We start from the raw sequence: 19,081 nt of genomic DNA on the forward strand, positions 1-19,081 counted from the left end.
TGGAATCATGCCTCATCAGGCAAACTGAATTACATTTACAGGTGATACCACAGGAAAAATATTAAATTAAGAGTGGGGAAACATCATACATGGAGTCACACAAAGGTTGATGTCTGTCTTGTGCCTGCACTACACCTGTATAAATCATTTCCCTATGACAGTTGAGGACTCTTCAAAACCTGCAAAGTTTGCTGATGACATCAATATACCAATAAAGGCTCCAAATACATCCATACTAGAAATAACCAGAACAATGAAGCAAAATAACAAGTGGATCACAGCAAACAAATTAACTCATAATCTTCGAGGCACTCACATTGTGGTACTCCAAACAAATAAAAATAACATACAGGTACCAGAGATAGATATCAATAGCCTCATACTGGATGGGCTCCATGTGTGGATTTCTTGGGGATCCAGATTAATAATAAATTGAGATGTATTACAATTTGCTAGTGGTGGGTATGATAAGACATCCTTTGAAACTTTACTTACTAAATGCCTTTTCTGAAAACTGTCCAGAACAGAGAGTTAAGAACCCACCTACGATGGAAATATATTGGATCTAATGGCAACAAACAAACAAACAAGACCCCTTTGATGATATCCACATCAAAATTGCTATCAGTGACCCTGACGCGGTTGCAGCAACAATGATTACCAAAGTACAAAGCACAACTAAAAACAAGCTAAAAGATATATGTGTTCAGGAAAAAAAAAAAAAAAAAAGGGTCAGTAATGTCACATCTCAATGAGGAACTCAAAACATTCAGTACAGGCCAGGAGTGTGTAGAGAAACTCCGGCTCAAGCTTAAAAGAATAGTTGACCACACATTGGATAGATACGTACCCAGTAGAACAGTGCATAATGGGAGGGAACCTCCAAGGTATACAGTAACTGTAAAGAAACATCTAAAGAAACAGAGATTACTGCATAGTAGGTGTAGAACAAAGTAGAGGGCTATAGATAGAGAGATGTTGAATGAAACACATTTGGTTGTGAAGAGAGCAATGCATGATGCCTCAATGACTACTGTTGCAGAATATTGTCAAATACAAGTTCACAAAATCCAAAGAAATTATGGTTGTATGTAAAGACTGTTAGCAGCACCAAACTTAGCATCCAGACAGGAACTGATATTGAGAGTAGCAAATCGAAAGCTGAAATTCTTAACTTTGTTTTCAAATGTTCCTTTATAATGGAAAACTGAGGAGAATTGCCCCAACTTAATCCTCATACCACCGAAAAGATGAATGAAATAAGTATTAGTGTCAGTGGTGTTGAGAAACAACTGAAATCATTAAAACTGAACAAAGCTCCAGGCCCCAATGGAATCCTGTCAGATTCTATGTTGAATTTGTGGCTGAGTTAGCCCATCCTCTCACTATAATCTATCATAGATCCCTTGAATAAAAGACCATGCCCAGCTTTTGGAAAAATGCACAGGTCATGCCAGTATAAAGAAGTGTATTAGAAGTGATCCATAAGACTACCGTCCAATATCCTTGACAACGATTTGTAGTAGAATCTTATAAAATACTCTGAGTCAAACATTATGAGGTATCTTGAACAAAATGACCTCCTCAGTACTATCCAGGACGGTTTTTGAAAACATCGACTATGTGAAACCCAACTTACAGTTTTCTCACATGTCATACTGAAAGATTTGGATCAAGGTAACCAGGTAGATGTAATGTTTCTTGATTTCCAAAAAGCATTTGACTCAGTACAGCATCTATACTTATTATCAAAAGTATGATCTTATAGGATGTCAAGTGAAATATGTGACTGGACTGAAGACTTTTTGGTAGGGAGGGCACAGCATGGAACCTTGGATGGAGAGTCATCATCAGATGTAGAAGTGACTTTGGGTGTGCCCCAGGGAAGTGTGTTGGGGCCCTTGCTCTTCATGATATATATTAATGACCTTGCAGACAATATTAATAGTAAAATCAGGCTTTTTGCAGATGATGCAGTTATTATAATGAAGTATTATCTGAGAGAAGCTGCATAAGCATTCAGTTGGATCTTGGTAAGATTTCGACATGGTGCACAGACTGAGAACTTGCTCTAAATGTTCAGAAATGTAAAATTGTGCACTACACAAAACACATTATGATGCGCCTCCAATGATCATGTGACCAGCAGGTCATTAAAATCTAACCTTTCTTTCTTACCTTCCGATCAGAATGACTATTTTTCTCTTTTTGACAGTAAGACTGTGATTCTCTGTTACAGAATCTCATATGTTCCTTCCATGAAAGTTACTCTGCAGATGTTCCACATTCATAACATTATAATTAAGCTAGTTCCCAAAGTAAAAGTAGTTCACTAAAAAGTCAAACCTCTGCAGAAAGAAAAGGAATGTTATATGCTGAATACACATTCTACAGTAATTAAGGAAATTTGCTCCTAAACTAGTTTGTGTTTTATCCAGGATATTGCATTTAATATGTGATAAAACTAGACAACTGCAATTTTTCAGTGCTCTGAATTTTTTCACTGTAACAACAAAGACTATTTTTTTCATCCTGTGTAGAAAAGTTGACCACTTTATAGAGTGCCACCTTTTTACTTCTGTGTAACTGCATGATAGGGTCCTCAGTACCTAGCTCCAAACGCCACAAATGGAAGTTTAACTGCTATGGAATAATTGTGACACATGAATGAATGACTGAAATGTATTGCAGTTCACACAACATAGAGATACTGTTAGTAATCCATCATATTTTGTATGGTTTTGTGCTGTTATTGACAGTCTTGTGATCTACTGGCTGATTCATTAATCACATGCTTTCTTATTGTTATCAATGCCCTTTTCATATTTAAGTTAGTGCTAGGATTGCGGCAATGTAGGTGAATAAAGTGCAACATAGTCTTGGAGGATAGGAAAAAGAACACTGAAAAGTGCACTATCTACAGGATAAAGCTAATCTAGCATCTTATACAAAAAATTAATTCAATGATCTGCACTTCAAATAGGAAAGAAATAATGGTCAGTCTTCATTAATCATCTTCTGTGATCATATAATGTGATTATGAATTGTATTATCCAATATTAAATCAGTAATAGTTACACAAGTGTTAGAGAAATTTGATCTTTTTCTTTGCCAGTAAATAAGTAGTGACCTGCTACATTTTATTAAGATATTTAACTGAAAGCTCACAAAAATGTAAAAATGAAAAATTCATGACCTGTTTACAGTTTTTTCAGATTTTTCTCTCAGAATTTACTGGACTTTATTACCACCATGAGAATATGCTGACTTTCACAAGAAAAACAAATGAATATCCAACTGTAAAACTGTGGTTTCCATAACATTATTAAATTTTAAAGTTAGTGTAATTTTCCATGACTGCACTTTTAAAAAGTTGACATTCACTTACTCAAATGAAAACAAACCTCTTTTCACTGATAGTTTACTTTTTCAAAATGTTTGAGTATTATCTTAAACATTTTATCACTTTTTCTATGAAAACTACAAAGCACGTGTACCTTCATGCTAAATATCAGGTGAATAAAGAACTATTAGTAATACCTGTAATCCAGTTGTCTGCTCCTCTAGGTACATAATTTGAATATTCAACAACAAAATATAATATAGGACATCCTCCATCTGGCCAAGTGGCAAGACGTAGCCCAACACTTGTAGAATTAATAACCAGAACATCATAAGGAGACGGTAAGTGTGGACGCTCGCCTCGAGTTCTGACAGCCAGTGTTTTACTGGGATCTCCACTACCAACTCTATTGTAAGCCGTTATAAAAACATGATAGAGTGTCCCACAACGAAGATTGGTCAAAGCATGTGTGTTCTGTGATGCATCTAGTTTGATTTCTTCCCATTCACCATGCTCCAGTTTAAAATGTACAATAAAGCCACGTACAGGACTTCCTCCATTGTCACCAAGCTTCCATTGTAAATGCAGTGTATCATGTGAAGCTGTAGGAACTATAAGTAATGGTGCACTTGGTGGAACTGAAAACATTATTACAAATATAATAATTCCATATATAACTGAGATCCACTTACATTACTGTTTACTATAATAACTTGCAGACACATAGATTGTAATACTCTTCTTAGTATGAGTAACAGAAATTCTCTTTCGTAATATCTACCACTAGGCTCATTAAATATTAACACCACATAATTTTCCATCATTCCTGCAAGAATTAGTTTTTCTCAAAGTGTTATGTTAGTGTGAAGAAAAACTACAATCATGTAATTTAAAAATGAAGTGTGTGAAAACTGCAGTAGTGAGTAAATTAAGTGCATTTAAAGGTGACAGTTCATGGTCAATGAATTAACAAATGACATTATTACAACTAAGAATGAAAAACTGGAACTGCATTTAGAGCAACAATCATATGAAATGATGCAGGTTAAATGCATTAAATCATTAAAGTGAAAGGAAGTTACACTCAACAGTAGGACGTCAGCTGAATAAATGTTACCAACTTGTGTAAAGGAAGTTACATTTACAAATGAAAGGAAAGCTTTTGACTTTCCTTAAAATGAGACAGAGTAGTCAGTCCAGATCTTAGGTATACTTTATGATATACATATGTACGAAATGACTCTGGTGATAACATAAAAGTAAACATTTTGTTCAGTATGGTTTGTAACTAATAGGAAGAGTTCTTTTGGGTTACTGTCATGTGCTATACATATGTATAACATATAGCAATAAAGGTTCAAAATCTCATCGTTCACTTCCAAACAGATGAGATACTTAGGAAGGCAAAAAAAAGAAATTGCTATACACTTATCTTCTGTCATACAATGTATGGAATTTGTAATGAGGGATATGTAGTCAATATTTCTGGAATTATAAAAGCTTAATTAAGATGATTTGGTTTGGAATTTATTATTCAGGACTTAGTTATCTATTACCTCTTTGTAATACTGTCACTGACTCCACTGAAAACGAGCTTTTTACAGAAAAAAATCAAAAAATGTCAACATAAACAAACTAGAGATTATATAAGATTTCTACATGGACAAAAGTTGTTACTTGTCACATATATCAGGGGACACATTTTGTTATCTACTAGCTGACCGCAGTGGCAGAGCGGTTCTGGGCGCTTCAGTCCGGAACCGCGCAACTACTACGGTCGCAGGTTCTAATCCTGACTCAGGCATGGATGTGTGTGATGTCCTTAGGTTAGTTAGGTTTAAGTAGTTCTAAGTTCTAGGGGACTGATGACCTCAAATGTTAAGTCCCATAATGCTCAGAGTCATTTGAACCATTTATCTACTGACAAAAAATGACCTGATTTAATAAAAAAACATGTCTCTTAAAAACAATGTTTATAAAAGAAACTTTTATGTTTCAGTAAATTCTTCAGATACAGGTACTATCTTTTGTAGCATTAAAATAATAGTTTCCAAAATGTATACTTCTGTTAAGAATTATGTTTTAATTAGAATATTACTGTGATTGAAATGTGTATGTTTCTAAAATGTTCTAGCATGAACAACTAGGTTATAAATAGATTCAAAATATGCCAAATGCATGTTTTGTCAGTCACATGTTTTCAGTGTATTAGGAAGTTCAGATGTTATTTAGTAGTCCACTCACTTAGTCATTCTCTTGTTGAAATGAGCTTTGCAAAAATCTTTTTCTGATGTTTATGTTTTTACGACATTGTTTTCTAAGGAGTGTTTCAGAAGAAAATAAATGACAAGAAGTAAAATGCTGAAAAGTATTTCAATCAGTATGATAACAAATGTACACATATAGACAATGAGATGGAGGTGATCTGCAAACTATCTATATGAGTGCCAAATAAAGATAAATACATTAATTTAATGTAGGTAGTTAATCTTCCCAGTTATAAGACTATAGTGCAATACTGATTTGAACGTAAGCCAAAAATTTAACCAACTTCATCATTAGAGCTTGCCCGGGAAGGTATATAAAAGTTACAGCAATCCACAATGAATATGTCATTGAAAACAACTCTAACAATAACAAACACACAGTAAAAGAATTTACTTCATTTTACATCCTGTAGTAGTGGAGAACAAAAGGGGAATGTGTCATTTGAAATCACTATTTTGTACATCATGCACCCAATTTTTCATCCTCTTCACATGAATAGTTTTCCATACTTTCCAACGTATTTTAGTTAGTAACAATTACAACAAAATGATCAAATATGCATAAAGTACTTGTATTTGCCAATACTGTCCAAAATTTAATTAATTTCAATGATTAACACAGGGAAGTAGAAAAAGTTTTCTGTGGGAATAGCCTTCAATGTGGTTTTGAAAACCTACAAATCCCAACAAGAAACACAAATTTTTGTTGAAAGCTACTCAAAACTTATGTTACAGAAATCTGAATTTTTTTTAACAATATTTTATGATTAATGACATCATGATGTTGACATTTGTGTTGTGATGACTGCTTGTCAGCTGCTGTTTCTTATAAACAAATCCATGTTTTAAACTAAAAACTTATAAGCAAGAAGAGCTACAAAGGCACGTAGATATCTGAAGCCTATTACAAAAAGATCAACATGAAGTCATTATCAAGGAATGAGATATGCAAAGTGAAAAGTTCTAATTTACCTAATCTATTATATTGTACCATAAATGAGGTGAATTAGGCTTCATTGACTGTGTCATAGTTTTTTAGAGATTGTATTATCAGCACAGACCAAATTGTGTGTAAGAAACTGGATGTACTGTATTTCTTTATTTGTTGTTAGTACTCAATATAGACATAATTTGCCATGGCTGCTTCTGCCTCTTAATGTATTAGTTGTCTAATTCAACATTCCTGACCACCCTCCTTCATGAGAGACTTACAGAACATGATGTGTGAATGAATGAATGAGTAATTGCAGTTATAAACTGGCTCATTAATAGTAAATCAAAATGTAGTTCTCAACACAACACAATTTTTCTGTGATATTGAATTTCTGTCCTGAATCCATAACATTATTCTTTTTACGCATGGGCTCACAACTGCTGTATATGTCTTGCAGGATGTCATTTCCTGCACACGTTGTTCTTTTATTTTGAAGTAACACTTTGTTTCAGTATTATCTTCTTAGCCATGGCTGTACCCATGTATGTGTATGTCACACACATATGACTGAATCTCTGCTGTGTCACACCGTATGACTCCAGAGATGAAGTTAAATTTACTTGTGGTATTCGCACAATCTTTGGTCTCTAAACATATTGACAAATGAGTCATGTATATTACAAATTTTGTCACATAGTTTCATCCTAAAAGATCAGCAAAAATTTGAATTTATTTCATACTCTACATGCCCCTTCAATTTCTCTCTTCCCTCTTCCCTCTGTTTCATCACACCCTGCCCCTCTTCCACCTGCCTCCTCACAACCTGTCACTCTTCTGTCTGCCTCTTCACACCCCTTCCCATTTCCATCAGCCTTCTCACCCACCATTGGGAGGTTGATGGTTTTTATTCCCAAGTGGTTGTTTTCATACAATAAGTAATAAGTATGCCAAATTTGCCTGAAATTGATGTAGTTGTCTAGGAGGTGATGTGGAACATACATATGTACATACATTTTTGTAAATTATAGATATGGATTCAGCTCATTTCACTCATATCATCAACAAACAAACTATAATTGAAGGCAGATTACACATATATGTTAACAAAATATGTAGCTCTAGTTTAAAATCTTGAGGTGTAGTCCACATGTCTCCACCACACTTGCTTCCAGTTATGTAAGAGTATAAAGCAAACTTTTGTTCCCTACTGCTTAGATAGGATGAAACCATCTTAATACATCAGCTTCAATTCCATGATGTTCAAATTTATTTAGAAATTCATTTTTTAAGTCACAAAAGATGTCCAATGGCTGCAATCTCTTTATCATGACCTTCTATTATCCCATGAATGAATGGATATATCACATGGTTGATTGATGATGTATTCCTAAAACCATTCTACAAAGTTGTCAATAAGTTGAACTGAGAGAAACAAGCAACATGTCTACTGCACATTGTCCTTATGAAACTGACAATGACATTGGTCTATAGTTATCAATACCATATTTTCCCCAGCTTTCATATCTCAAAGACCTGCTTGCATATCTGTGCTGTGTAAGTAATTAAATATCTTGCTTATGCAGGACATGCAAATCATAAATGCTATGCTTGGTACCTCATCCTAACCATATGCAACTGTACACTTCAGAGATATAATAATTGCCTCAGTTTATTTGCTGTTAGAATCTAGTAAGTGTCTCCTGTTGTTCACTTACAAGGGTCTTCTGTAAATGAGTTATGTAATTGATGTGTGAGAAGTTTTAATTCATGTTGCTCATATAATAGGTGAGAAGTGATAATCAAAGATTTTGGATATCACATAAATGTCTGAGATATTTTAATTCTGGAATTTCAGTGAGTTCAGTATTGCACATTTATAGTGATTCTCTGACACAGTCTCCACTATATTCCATACCATTCTGCTATTATTCTCAATATCATTTTGATACTATTCTCAGTTTGTGTCCTCTGCAAAAAGTTCATCCACTTACATTTCCTAATAACATTACACCATATCTTGTAATAAAGTGCTGCAGAGGAATCTTAACTGTACTGTAAAGCTTTAATAAACGTTTTATTTTTTTTACATTAGATTCCAATGTTTACATCTACATCAGTACTCTGCGAACCAAACCACCATGAAGTGCATATCATTAGGCACTTCCCATTGTGCCGTAAATTGAAGTTTCTTCCTACTCCATCCACATATGGACTGCAGGAAGAACGATTCTTTACTGGCTCTGTGCATGGTCTAATCAGTCGAATAGCATCTTCGAGGTCTATACAGGAGAGATTCATCATCTGAGAGTGGTGTATTTCCAAATAGACTAATAACTGCAAAAGTAACATCTCTGTCTAGAATGGGTGACAAATGTGAAACTGCTGATCATGGGCCAGTATCAGTTTTGTGAGGTTTCAGCAAATTTATGGAAAGGCATGTGAAGGATGTGTGAAATAGGTGTTAGTGTCAGTGGTGTTGAGAAACAGCTGAAATCGTTGAAACCGAATAAATCCCCAGGACCCAATCAAATCCCTAGCTGCTTCTATCCGTAATTCACAGATGAGTTAGTTCCTCCATTAACTATAATCCATCATAGATCCCTCAAATTAAAAACTGTGCTCTATAGTTGGAAGAAAGTACAGGTTACATCTGTCTGCAAGAAGGGTAGCAGACATAATCCAAAACACTACCATCCAATATCCTTAACATCCATTTGTTGCAGAATCTTTTAACATATTATGAGCTCAAATATAACGAGATATCTTGAACAGAATGAGCTCCTCAGTGCCAAACAGCATGATTTACAAAAACATCAATAATGTAAAACCCAATATGCACTTTTCTCACATGACATACTGAAAGCTTTGGATCAAAGCAACATGGTAAATGTAGTATTTCTTGATTTCCAGAAAGCATTTGACTCAGCACCACATCCACGCTTATTGTCAAAAGTATGATCATATGGGGGATGAAGTTAAATTTGTGACTGAACTGTGTACTTTTTGGTGGGAAGTACACTGCATGTTATCTTCGATGGGGAGTCATTGGCAGATGTAGAACTAACTTTGGGTGTGCCCCAGGGAAGTTTGTTGGGACCCCTGCTGTTCATGTTGTATATTACAACCTTGCAGACAATATTAATAGTACAATCAGGCTTTTTGCAGATGATGCAGTTATTATAACAAAGTACTATCTGAGAGTAGCTGCATAAGTATTCAGTTAGATCTTGATAAGATTTCAGCATGGCGCAGAGATTGGCAACTTGCTCCAAATGTTCTGGAATGTAAATCTGTGCATTTCACAAAATGAAAGGATGTAGTATCCTATAACTATAATATCAATGAGTCACTGTTGGAACTGGCCAACTCATAGAAATACCTGGGTGCACTTAGTATGGATATGAAACACAATTGATCACATAGATTCAGTTGTGGGTAAAGCAGGTGGTAGACTTTGGTTTATTGGCAGAATACTAGGTAAATGTATCAGTCTACAAAGGGGATTACTTGAAAATCACTTGTGCAACCCATCTTAGAATAGAGATGGGCAGTATGAATGGTCATATGTCACATGAGAGAGTCACCTAGATATTGAAAGAGCTGCACTGGCAGACTCTTAATGATACATGGAAACTATCCCAAGAAAGTCTAATAAAAATATTTCAAGAACCTGCTTTAAATGATGACTCTAGAAACATTCTACAACCCCCTACATATCCCTCCCCTAGGGATCATAAGGATAAGATTGGAGTAATTACAGCACATATAGAGGCATTCAAACAATCATTTTTCCTGAACTCCATATGTGAATGGAATGGGAAAAAGCCCTAATAACCAGTACAGTGGGATGTACCCTCTGCCATGCACTTCACAGTTGTTCACAGAGTAAGTTTGCAGTAGAAATAGATGCAGGTATAGATATACTGTAGATTAAAAGCAGAATATATGTACTACTGTAATCTGGAGCCCATAGGAATGTGAAAACAACTTACTATAATTTCTAGAAGTTAGGTGCACATGGATAAAATGCATGAGAAACTGCTAAATAAAAGCTTGAGTAAATTGTTGTTAAATCATAAAAATACTCAGAGACTGTTGCATTATTTAAGGAGAATCATGTGATTAGTATACAAATAACCATCGATTGGCAATATTTGGCTTGCTTTTCTGGATACAAGGTCAACACCCAACACAGTAGTGCAAGTTACATGCCTAACAGCTCCACTGACAGTGAAGATACTGGAAGAATGTATGAGCTGATAAAAGAGATTATTCAAACTGTTAAAGAAGATGAAAATTTAACTGTGATTGGAGACTGGAATTTGGTAGTAGGAAAAATAGAGAAAGAGAAATAGTAAAAGAACATGGACTGGGGGAGAGGAATGAAGGGTAAAGCGACCTGATAGAATTTTGCACAGAGCATAATTTAATCATTGCTGGCACTTGGTGCAAGAACCAAAAAAGCAGGTAGTACCTGTAAAAGAGACCTGGAGAACCACAGAAGATTTCAGACACATTGTGTCATAATGGCAAGACAGATATTTTGAAATGAAATTTTAAACTGCAAAACATTTCCGTGGGTAGATGTGGACTCTGGCCATAATTTATTGATTACAAAATACAGATTTTGAAAAGGTAGAAAATTAAGATAATGAGATTTGGATAAACTTGTGGGTTTTCTACTGACACTGTCAAGTGTCTGGATAGAAATAACCAACTGTTTTGATTACACGCTCTTTACTTGCGCACAACAACCAGAAAATAACAGAAGTCAACTGAATACAAACATAGTCCACAACAAGATCCAAAGCTCACTAAATCCCACGATAGAGCACTCCACATTCTATCATTACTGGTGATCTATGATTGCCACAGAGCCTCCCTTGCCATGGGAGTGCAGAGCGCTGGGGAGAGTAAGTGGGCGTTGTTGAATGCAGGGGTGTTGAGGGCCACTCAACAGGTGTTGCCTGATTATGCAAGGAACCAAGACCACCCATGTTGTGGCTGGTTTGAACGGAAGGAATGGGTGGACCATTTCTCATCGGGTCAGGGAGGTCCATGCAGGGTGGACTAGAGAGGATGTAGTCCACCATCCAGTAAGGAGGAGAGACTGGTCACCCTGCAAATGTGAACTGTACCAGCATGGGAGGTGACAGTGTTGGAAGAGCATCGAAGAGGGGGACACACATCTCGAGCATCCCATTGATGCCAAGTGTCACTGTTATTCCAGCTGCATCCATCCCATCTGGAACAGGGAATGTCCATTGGGTGGTTATATGTGAAGTGGGCATGGCCTTGGGGAAGTGCCCCACACATGAAGGACGAAGAGTGATTCATCTTGGAGCAGTAAGGAAAATTTGTTGTGCAGGCACCCAGAAGTGTTGATGGAAAAGCAGATCTCATCGATGGTAGTGACAGGTTGTACTCTAAAAGAAATGGAAGAAAAATATTGTAGTTTGGGAGAAGCACAAGAGCACAATGGGGGGCAGCAGATGAGAGCACTTGCAATGATGGAATGTCACATGCAATGTGTTTTTGAAACTGAGGCAGTGGATCATCACACGCAGAGTCAGAGTGAGGCAAGGGAGGGGTCCATCATGTGCAACCCTTAAGTTACTGATGGACATAGGCTCAACACATGCAAGATCAGGTAGATGCACAGGCTGAGGGGTGGTATTTACTGGTTCACAGTCATTGCACAATAGTGAGGAACTTGACTCGGTGCACAATGGTGAGGAACTTGGCTTGACGAGAGGTTGTGGTGGGACAGACTCCTTGATTGTCCAAACTGGTTTACCCCACTGAAGTGAAACTGTCTGACACCAGCTGTTGACGAGGATGTCCATAATATTAGTCATGCATGCCAATACTTGATGCAGACCAGATTAAAGCAGCTGTAGTGCTGGTTTGACAGTGTCACCCTATAACATAATAAACGTCCAAGGCCAAGTGCAAGAAAACTGAGGGGGGGGGGGGGGGGGCATATATCCAGTCATGTGGGAAGTATATGGATGGCCCCAAAGCTACTGCTGATACAAATGAATAACACCATGAAGTGGTTTACCTTGGTGGACAACTTCTTTGACATACATGGAAACTTAGGTGACAGCACTCGTTTTGTTTGGTGGTAAATCATTTACATGACCACCCCAATCTTATTAGTGACTTGCTGCTAAACCCCCTGAGTGTAATAAATATGCTCCTGCTCCAGCACTACTCATTGACACCTTTAATGTACTCCAGATCAGAAGTTTGCATGTTCAAATCATGTTGGGGTCTTCCATGTTCAAATCTTGTTGGTGTCATCAATGTGGGTTTTCTATCAACACTGATTAGCTTCTGGGTAGAAATAACAAACAGTTATGATGACACACTACTTATTTGCACATAACAACTCGAAAATAGCACAAGAGAGGTGAATACTAACATTGTCCACAACAAGATCCAAAGCTCACTAAATCGCAAGATGGAGCACTCCTCATTCTATTGTCAATAGCAATCTATGGTCACCACAAACTAAAAGAACCAGAAGATGTTGAAAATTTCAAAGGAAGCAATAGGCAACTAAAACAGGGAAATGAATACAACAGCAGATGAATGGATAGCACAGAGGGATGACACAGTGAACACAACACAAGATCAATAGGTATAAAGACATGAGCCAGTAAAAATCGTAGACTAACACAAAATGTATTGAATTTAGTTGATAAAATGTTAAAAAATAAAAATTTCAGCAAATGAAGAAGGTAAAAAGAAATATGTGTGTCTAAAAAAATGAAACTGACAGGGCACAAGGTGGCAAAGCAGTAATGGTTAGAAGACAAATCCAAAGTTTTAGAAGCAGGTGTTAGTATGTGAAACATAGATGCCACCTGTAGGAAAATTAGAAAGACCTTTGGAGTAAAGATAAGCACAAGTATGAATATTAAAATCTCAGATGATAAGTAGACCAGTACGAAGCAAAGAAGGGAAGGCTAAAAGGTGGAAGAAATATGTAGAAAAGCTGTACAAGGGAGACAAGCTTGAAGACAATGTTTTGAAAGGGGAAGAGGAAGCAGATGAAAAACCGCTGGAATATATGATTCTGTGAGAAAAAATTGATAGAGAATTGAAAGACCTAATACGAAACAAATCACCTCGAGTAGAAGCCATTCCCTCAGAATTATTGAGATCTTTGGGAAAATATACCATGACAAAACTATTGTTCTTGTTGTGCAAGATTTATGAAACAGGCAAAATATCCACAGATTTCAAGTAGACTGTAATAATTTCCAGTTCCAAAGAAACAGATGCTGAGAGGTATAATTATCACTAAACCATCTATTTAATACATCATGGCTACAAAGCACTGACACAAATTATTCACAGAAGAATGAAAATACTCGTAGAAGAATATGTAAGAGTAGATCAGCTTTTGATCCGCAGAACATTAGGAACAAGTGAGGCTATATTGATCATATGACTTATCTTGGAAGATAGCTTAAAGAAAGGCAAACCTACATTTATAGCACTTGTGGATGCAGGAAAAGATTGACAGTGGAATACATACCTGAATGTAACAGAGATAAAATGCAAGGAGTGAAAGGTTATCAACAAGTTTTAGAGAAACTAGACCAGAGTTATTACAGTTAACTACATGAAAGGTATGCAGTTGCTGAGAAGGGAATGAGGCAAGGTTGTAGCCTATCCCAATGTTATTCCTTCTGTGCATTAAGCAAACAGTAAAGGAAAGAAAGCAAAAATGGAATTCAAGTTCAGGGAGAAAATAAATTTATGGCACAACTCGACTAAAAGAAGTGTTTTGTTGATATACACATAATGAGGCATCAAGGGATTGTCAGTAATGGAAAATAGTGTGATGGGTAACATTTGTAGAGAGAGACCAAGGCTTGAGTACAGGATCAAATGAATTGAGGTTACAGTAGTTATGGAGAGAATGAAGGGACTTGTACAGAATAGACTAGCATGGAGAGATACATCAAAACAGTCTTTGGACTGAACCACAGCCGGCTGTTGTGGCCAAGCAGTTCTATGCACTTCAGTCAGGAACCGCACTGCTGCTACGGTCGCAGGTTCGATTCCTGCCTCAGGTATGGATGTGTGTGATGTCCTTAGGCTAGTTAGGTTTAAGTAGTTCTAAGTCTAGGGGACTGATGATCTTAGGTGTTAAGTCCCATAGTGCTCAGAGCCATTTGAACCATTTGCACTGAACCACAATAACAACAACATACTGGAGAAATACCAGTTTAGTGAAAAAGAAAAGAAAAATCAGACTGATGGAAGTCACTGACCATTTATTGGAAAAATAAGTATGTTATGTGAATAGCCTGCAGTTGAGAAATCCTAATATATATAAGTGCAGTGCTTGATTTGTGACAGTATGCACTGGTATACTGTATTGGTACCTCTGATGGAAAAAAGTCTGAGCTGCAGATTTTGAGATGTGATGCAATAGAACTTTTCCTGCAATTGAAGTGATGCAAAACAAATGCTGTATTCACACTTTTAAAATGCTCAGAGACGCATTAAGATAACATTTTAACAAGTCTAAATTTCAAAAACACTCCTTGGAATGTCACAGTAGCAGAAACTCTTATTTTACAAATCAAGCACTATGTAAGAGAATCTACAACTGTGTTGAATAAATAGATAATTTGATTTTGATACAGATCTATCAAAGCATCAGAGTCTTCCACCAGACCCATCTATAAAACTTTAATTCTCACACATAAATGATCTGTCAGTTATTTTCACTCACCTTAATATTTTTTCATCTGTGGACCAGTAGGCTTCAGAATCTGTGAGAACTGGCAAATAGTGTGAAAGACTGTATTTGACTTTGGTAATAAGTTCAAATTTTGTGTCAGAGTTGAAACTGAACATGGAACCCTGCTCACAAAAGTTATGAATCTGTGTCCAAGCACTCTTCTGGTAGACATTTAACTTGAACAAATGTTTAATGCAGTAAATATTTGAGTAAAGAATAGAAAAATTTCAACTCATTCACAATTTATTTCATTTACTATCATAAAAGACCCTCTACGAATTACTGTACTCTCCCACAGAATGTTTACCATGCCTATCATCCAGTGATATTGGGAGATTTATTTCACTGTCTTCTCTCTTGGTGAGAATTCAGATTTTCTGTTTACGAATGTATCAATCATGCAGTAATATGGCATGTGAACGATACTGAAATCATCTGCTTCAGGGTAAAATTTTTAGATTTGTAAGAACAGAAGGGCTAGATTTTAAAGTCTCTTCTACATTCAATGTGCTGCAAAATGTAATCTCAAAAATAGCAACAAGCTGTCACAGTTATATCTTCACCTGTTGCTATGGTATTTTTCACATTTTGAGTTATTTTCCTTCAATTATGGATGTTTCATTTCAGCAATCGAGGTTCTCCCTTTTGGTTTGTCTCAAGTCTTAACACATTTTATTTTGGTAGATTAAAAAATCTACTCATGATATTTTATTTGGATAGACAAAAAAATCTACTCATGATGTGGAGGCAGGAGAACACACACATAAAGTTATTAAAGTTTGCAATTCTTCATAGCCAGTGGCTCCTTCTTCTGGCAGAAGCGTTGAAGGGGAAGAAAAAGGGGTGAAGAAAACGGATTGGTGGGTTTAAGAAAAGGGGTAGAGTTTGTAAAAGTTGCTCAGGACACCAGGATAAGGTAGACTTACCAGATGGGATGAGAAGGAAACACTGATTGTTGTGGACTGCAACAGACACAATCTGAAAACCTGAGAGCTTAAATGTGTAAAACGCAAGGCATAGATAACTTCCAAAATATCATCCATGAGTTAATAAGAGTGGAAAGCTAAAGTGCATTGTATGTGACAGAGGAGGGAGGGGGAAGGCAAAAAATTGACAGATCATAAAATGAAAGATACAGAAAACTAAAATGGAGTTAAGAAAGGAATAGTTAATGTGAATAATTGTAGAGACCAAAAACATTAATGTAAATTAAAGCCAGGAGGGTGGCACTGGCATGAATAATTCTAAGTTATCAGTTAGGATAAATGGGCACAGGCAGAGGTTATATACTGGCAACACACAATATCCTGTTGCAGAACATGCTCTACAACACTACAGTCATGACTTCTTCCAGACACCAGTTTCACAGAAGCCTGCAGGTGGGAACTAGCAGTACAATGTGTCCTTGATTCTCAACTCTCACCAGGCCTTAATTTACTTTAATTTCTTCAGCCTCAGCCTTTCTTCACAATAACTATTCCTTTCTTCACTCAACTTCAGTTTTCTACATCTTTCACTTCTGACACTGATGTACTTAGCTTTCTGCACTTATTAACTCATGCACGATGTTTTGAAAGTAATCTCTGTCATGTGTATTACCCTACCTTCCACCTTTAAACTCTGAGGTCTTCAAATCTAGTCCTGTGCATCCCCAACAACCAGTCATTCCTTCTCATATTGTCTGGTAAGTTGCCTCTGATGTGGGGCTCTGGATGACTTTTCAAAGTTCTACACCTTTCCTAAATCACACCGGTCCTTTTCCTTCATCCCTCTTCCATCACCTTCAACCCTTCTGCCAGAAGAAGATGCCACGGGCTTTGAAAGCTGGCAAACTTTATTACCATTATATGTGTGTTCTCCTGGCAACACTTAGGGAGTAGATTTTTTTATCAATCCTATTCCATTATATTTTCAAAAATTGATTACTTTTTTAAAATATTTTGTTTGTTATTCTCATCCTTCTTTGTTGATTAATGCTTTCCATTTACTTCTTTAAAACATAGATCTGAGTGAATATTCTTTGGGAGATTATATTTAAGCATTCTGTAGAAATCTTGGGCCTTAATTTTCTGAGAATTACATCAATTTGATGGAGCTGACTATCATAAACATGTGCAATGTTCATTATCACTTCTGCAGCTGTTGTCAAACTCCATTAAATTTTTAAAAAAACTTGCTATTTTGTCAACAGTTTCACAGCACATATGTTCATTATCAATATTTATGTTTTCCCAAAAATAGTGTAAAATATGAATTACCTGAACAAGGATATTAAAAGCACAACATTAGTGTAGAAAGAAGTCACACAAAGATGTACACATGAATACATTGACCTTTCAAGGCATATTAGTTGTCTTACGACTAATACGGAGGAGTTAAAGACTGAAATAATGAACTTCCTGTTTAGCAAACTCCTTCTACAATAATGAAGAGTATCTTCATGAAAGCTATTAAAATTATGATTAATCTTATGGTATTTTATGATTAATGTTAACCATCAACAATAATGTTAAGTCATTTAATTGTACTGCACTTAATTAAAATGTACATTCTTGACTTCTTTTGTCATTAAATGAGCCTCTCTCTATGTGATGTACAGAATATAACTGATGAAATGAAATGTCATTTTAGAATCAGAACTTTGTTATGTTTGAGCAACATATGCAAGGAAAGAATAAAGACTACATAGACTTCTGTACAGAGATATAGGCAAACATGCTGCTACTGTTTTATACATTTCAGAGTAAGATTCAGTCATTGATAGTAAATATATTTTTATTTCGCTTTACCGGCTTTGACAAATTAAGTTGAATTCTTCACAAGCTCAGTACTGGTTTACAGATTATTGTAGCCACATACAATATGAACATTTTTGGACATACTACAGCACTATGCTTCTATGAAGAAGACATTGACATCTGCTAAACCAATACTAAGCAACTGAAGATGACAAATTAAGTTGCTGAAACCAGCAAAGTGAAATGAAAGTACATTTGGAACTGATTACTGAATTTTATTCTGACATATAAACTACAGTTACTGGAAACGAATAAAATAATACTATATATACAGGATGAAGATAAATGCTGCATTTGGAGGTCAGAACGCAATTCCTCATTCCAATTTCAGACAAAAGGTTATCTATCAAAATCGGATTGGGTGCATTTTGAAAACACATGAATGTAAACAAGGAGCTGGCAACACTGTCACATCATGCAGTACATCAGAATGTACAGAGGAATGTGTATCAATCCCATACTTTGGTACCAGCTGTCGTAGCTTACCGAGTAGACTTCTGGGACCTCAAACTCACATCCACCAAGGAACTATGGTTCAAATCCTCATCAGGTTCCTTTTCCATTCTTTAGCCATCTGTTCCTTAGTTCCTGTCATGTACAAGTAGGACATCATTTTGTTACGTAACAATAGCCTATCAAATCACAATGGAACCTATGGCACTGCGTGCATGTGTCTACTAACCATGCAGTGCACAACCATAACTGATCCTGTCAAGTTCATGTAGGGCAGCTTTCTGGTGGAGTACACAAATGATGAATATGTCAGTCTGCTTTTGTTGTTGGTTGCATCTGATAGCCAGTCTGCTGCAGCTTGAGTGTATGCTGCACGGTACTCTCAAAGGTGCCATCCTAATAAGAATGCTTTTTGTCATCTGAAGTCATGCTTCCAGGAGAATGTTAATTTTCATCCACAAGTAATGAACAAAGGTCATCCAAGGACTAGATACACTCCACAAATAGAGGACATATTTC

The 19,081-nt window shown here is 36.2% G+C and overlaps 1 protein-coding gene across 1 annotated transcript in view; it reads right to left on the minus strand.

The window, feature by feature from the left end:
• The window catches only part of LOC124556186 (Down syndrome cell adhesion molecule-like protein Dscam2), a 604,696-nt gene that overhangs the window by 72,970 nt on the left and 512,645 nt on the right, over nt 1-19,081 (minus strand). Inside the window, exon 23 of the mRNA XM_047130181.1 lies at nt 3,541-3,981. Within this exon, the coding sequence (XP_046986137.1) occupies nt 3,541-3,981 (441 nt within the window). The remainder of the gene's footprint in view (nt 1-3,540; nt 3,982-19,081) is intronic.

The sequence above is a fragment of the Schistocerca americana genome, chromosome X (assembly GCF_021461395.2).
Source record: "Schistocerca americana isolate TAMUIC-IGC-003095 chromosome X, iqSchAmer2.1, whole genome shotgun sequence".
In the NCBI taxonomy this organism is placed as follows: Eukaryota; Metazoa; Arthropoda; class Insecta; order Orthoptera; family Acrididae; genus Schistocerca; species Schistocerca americana.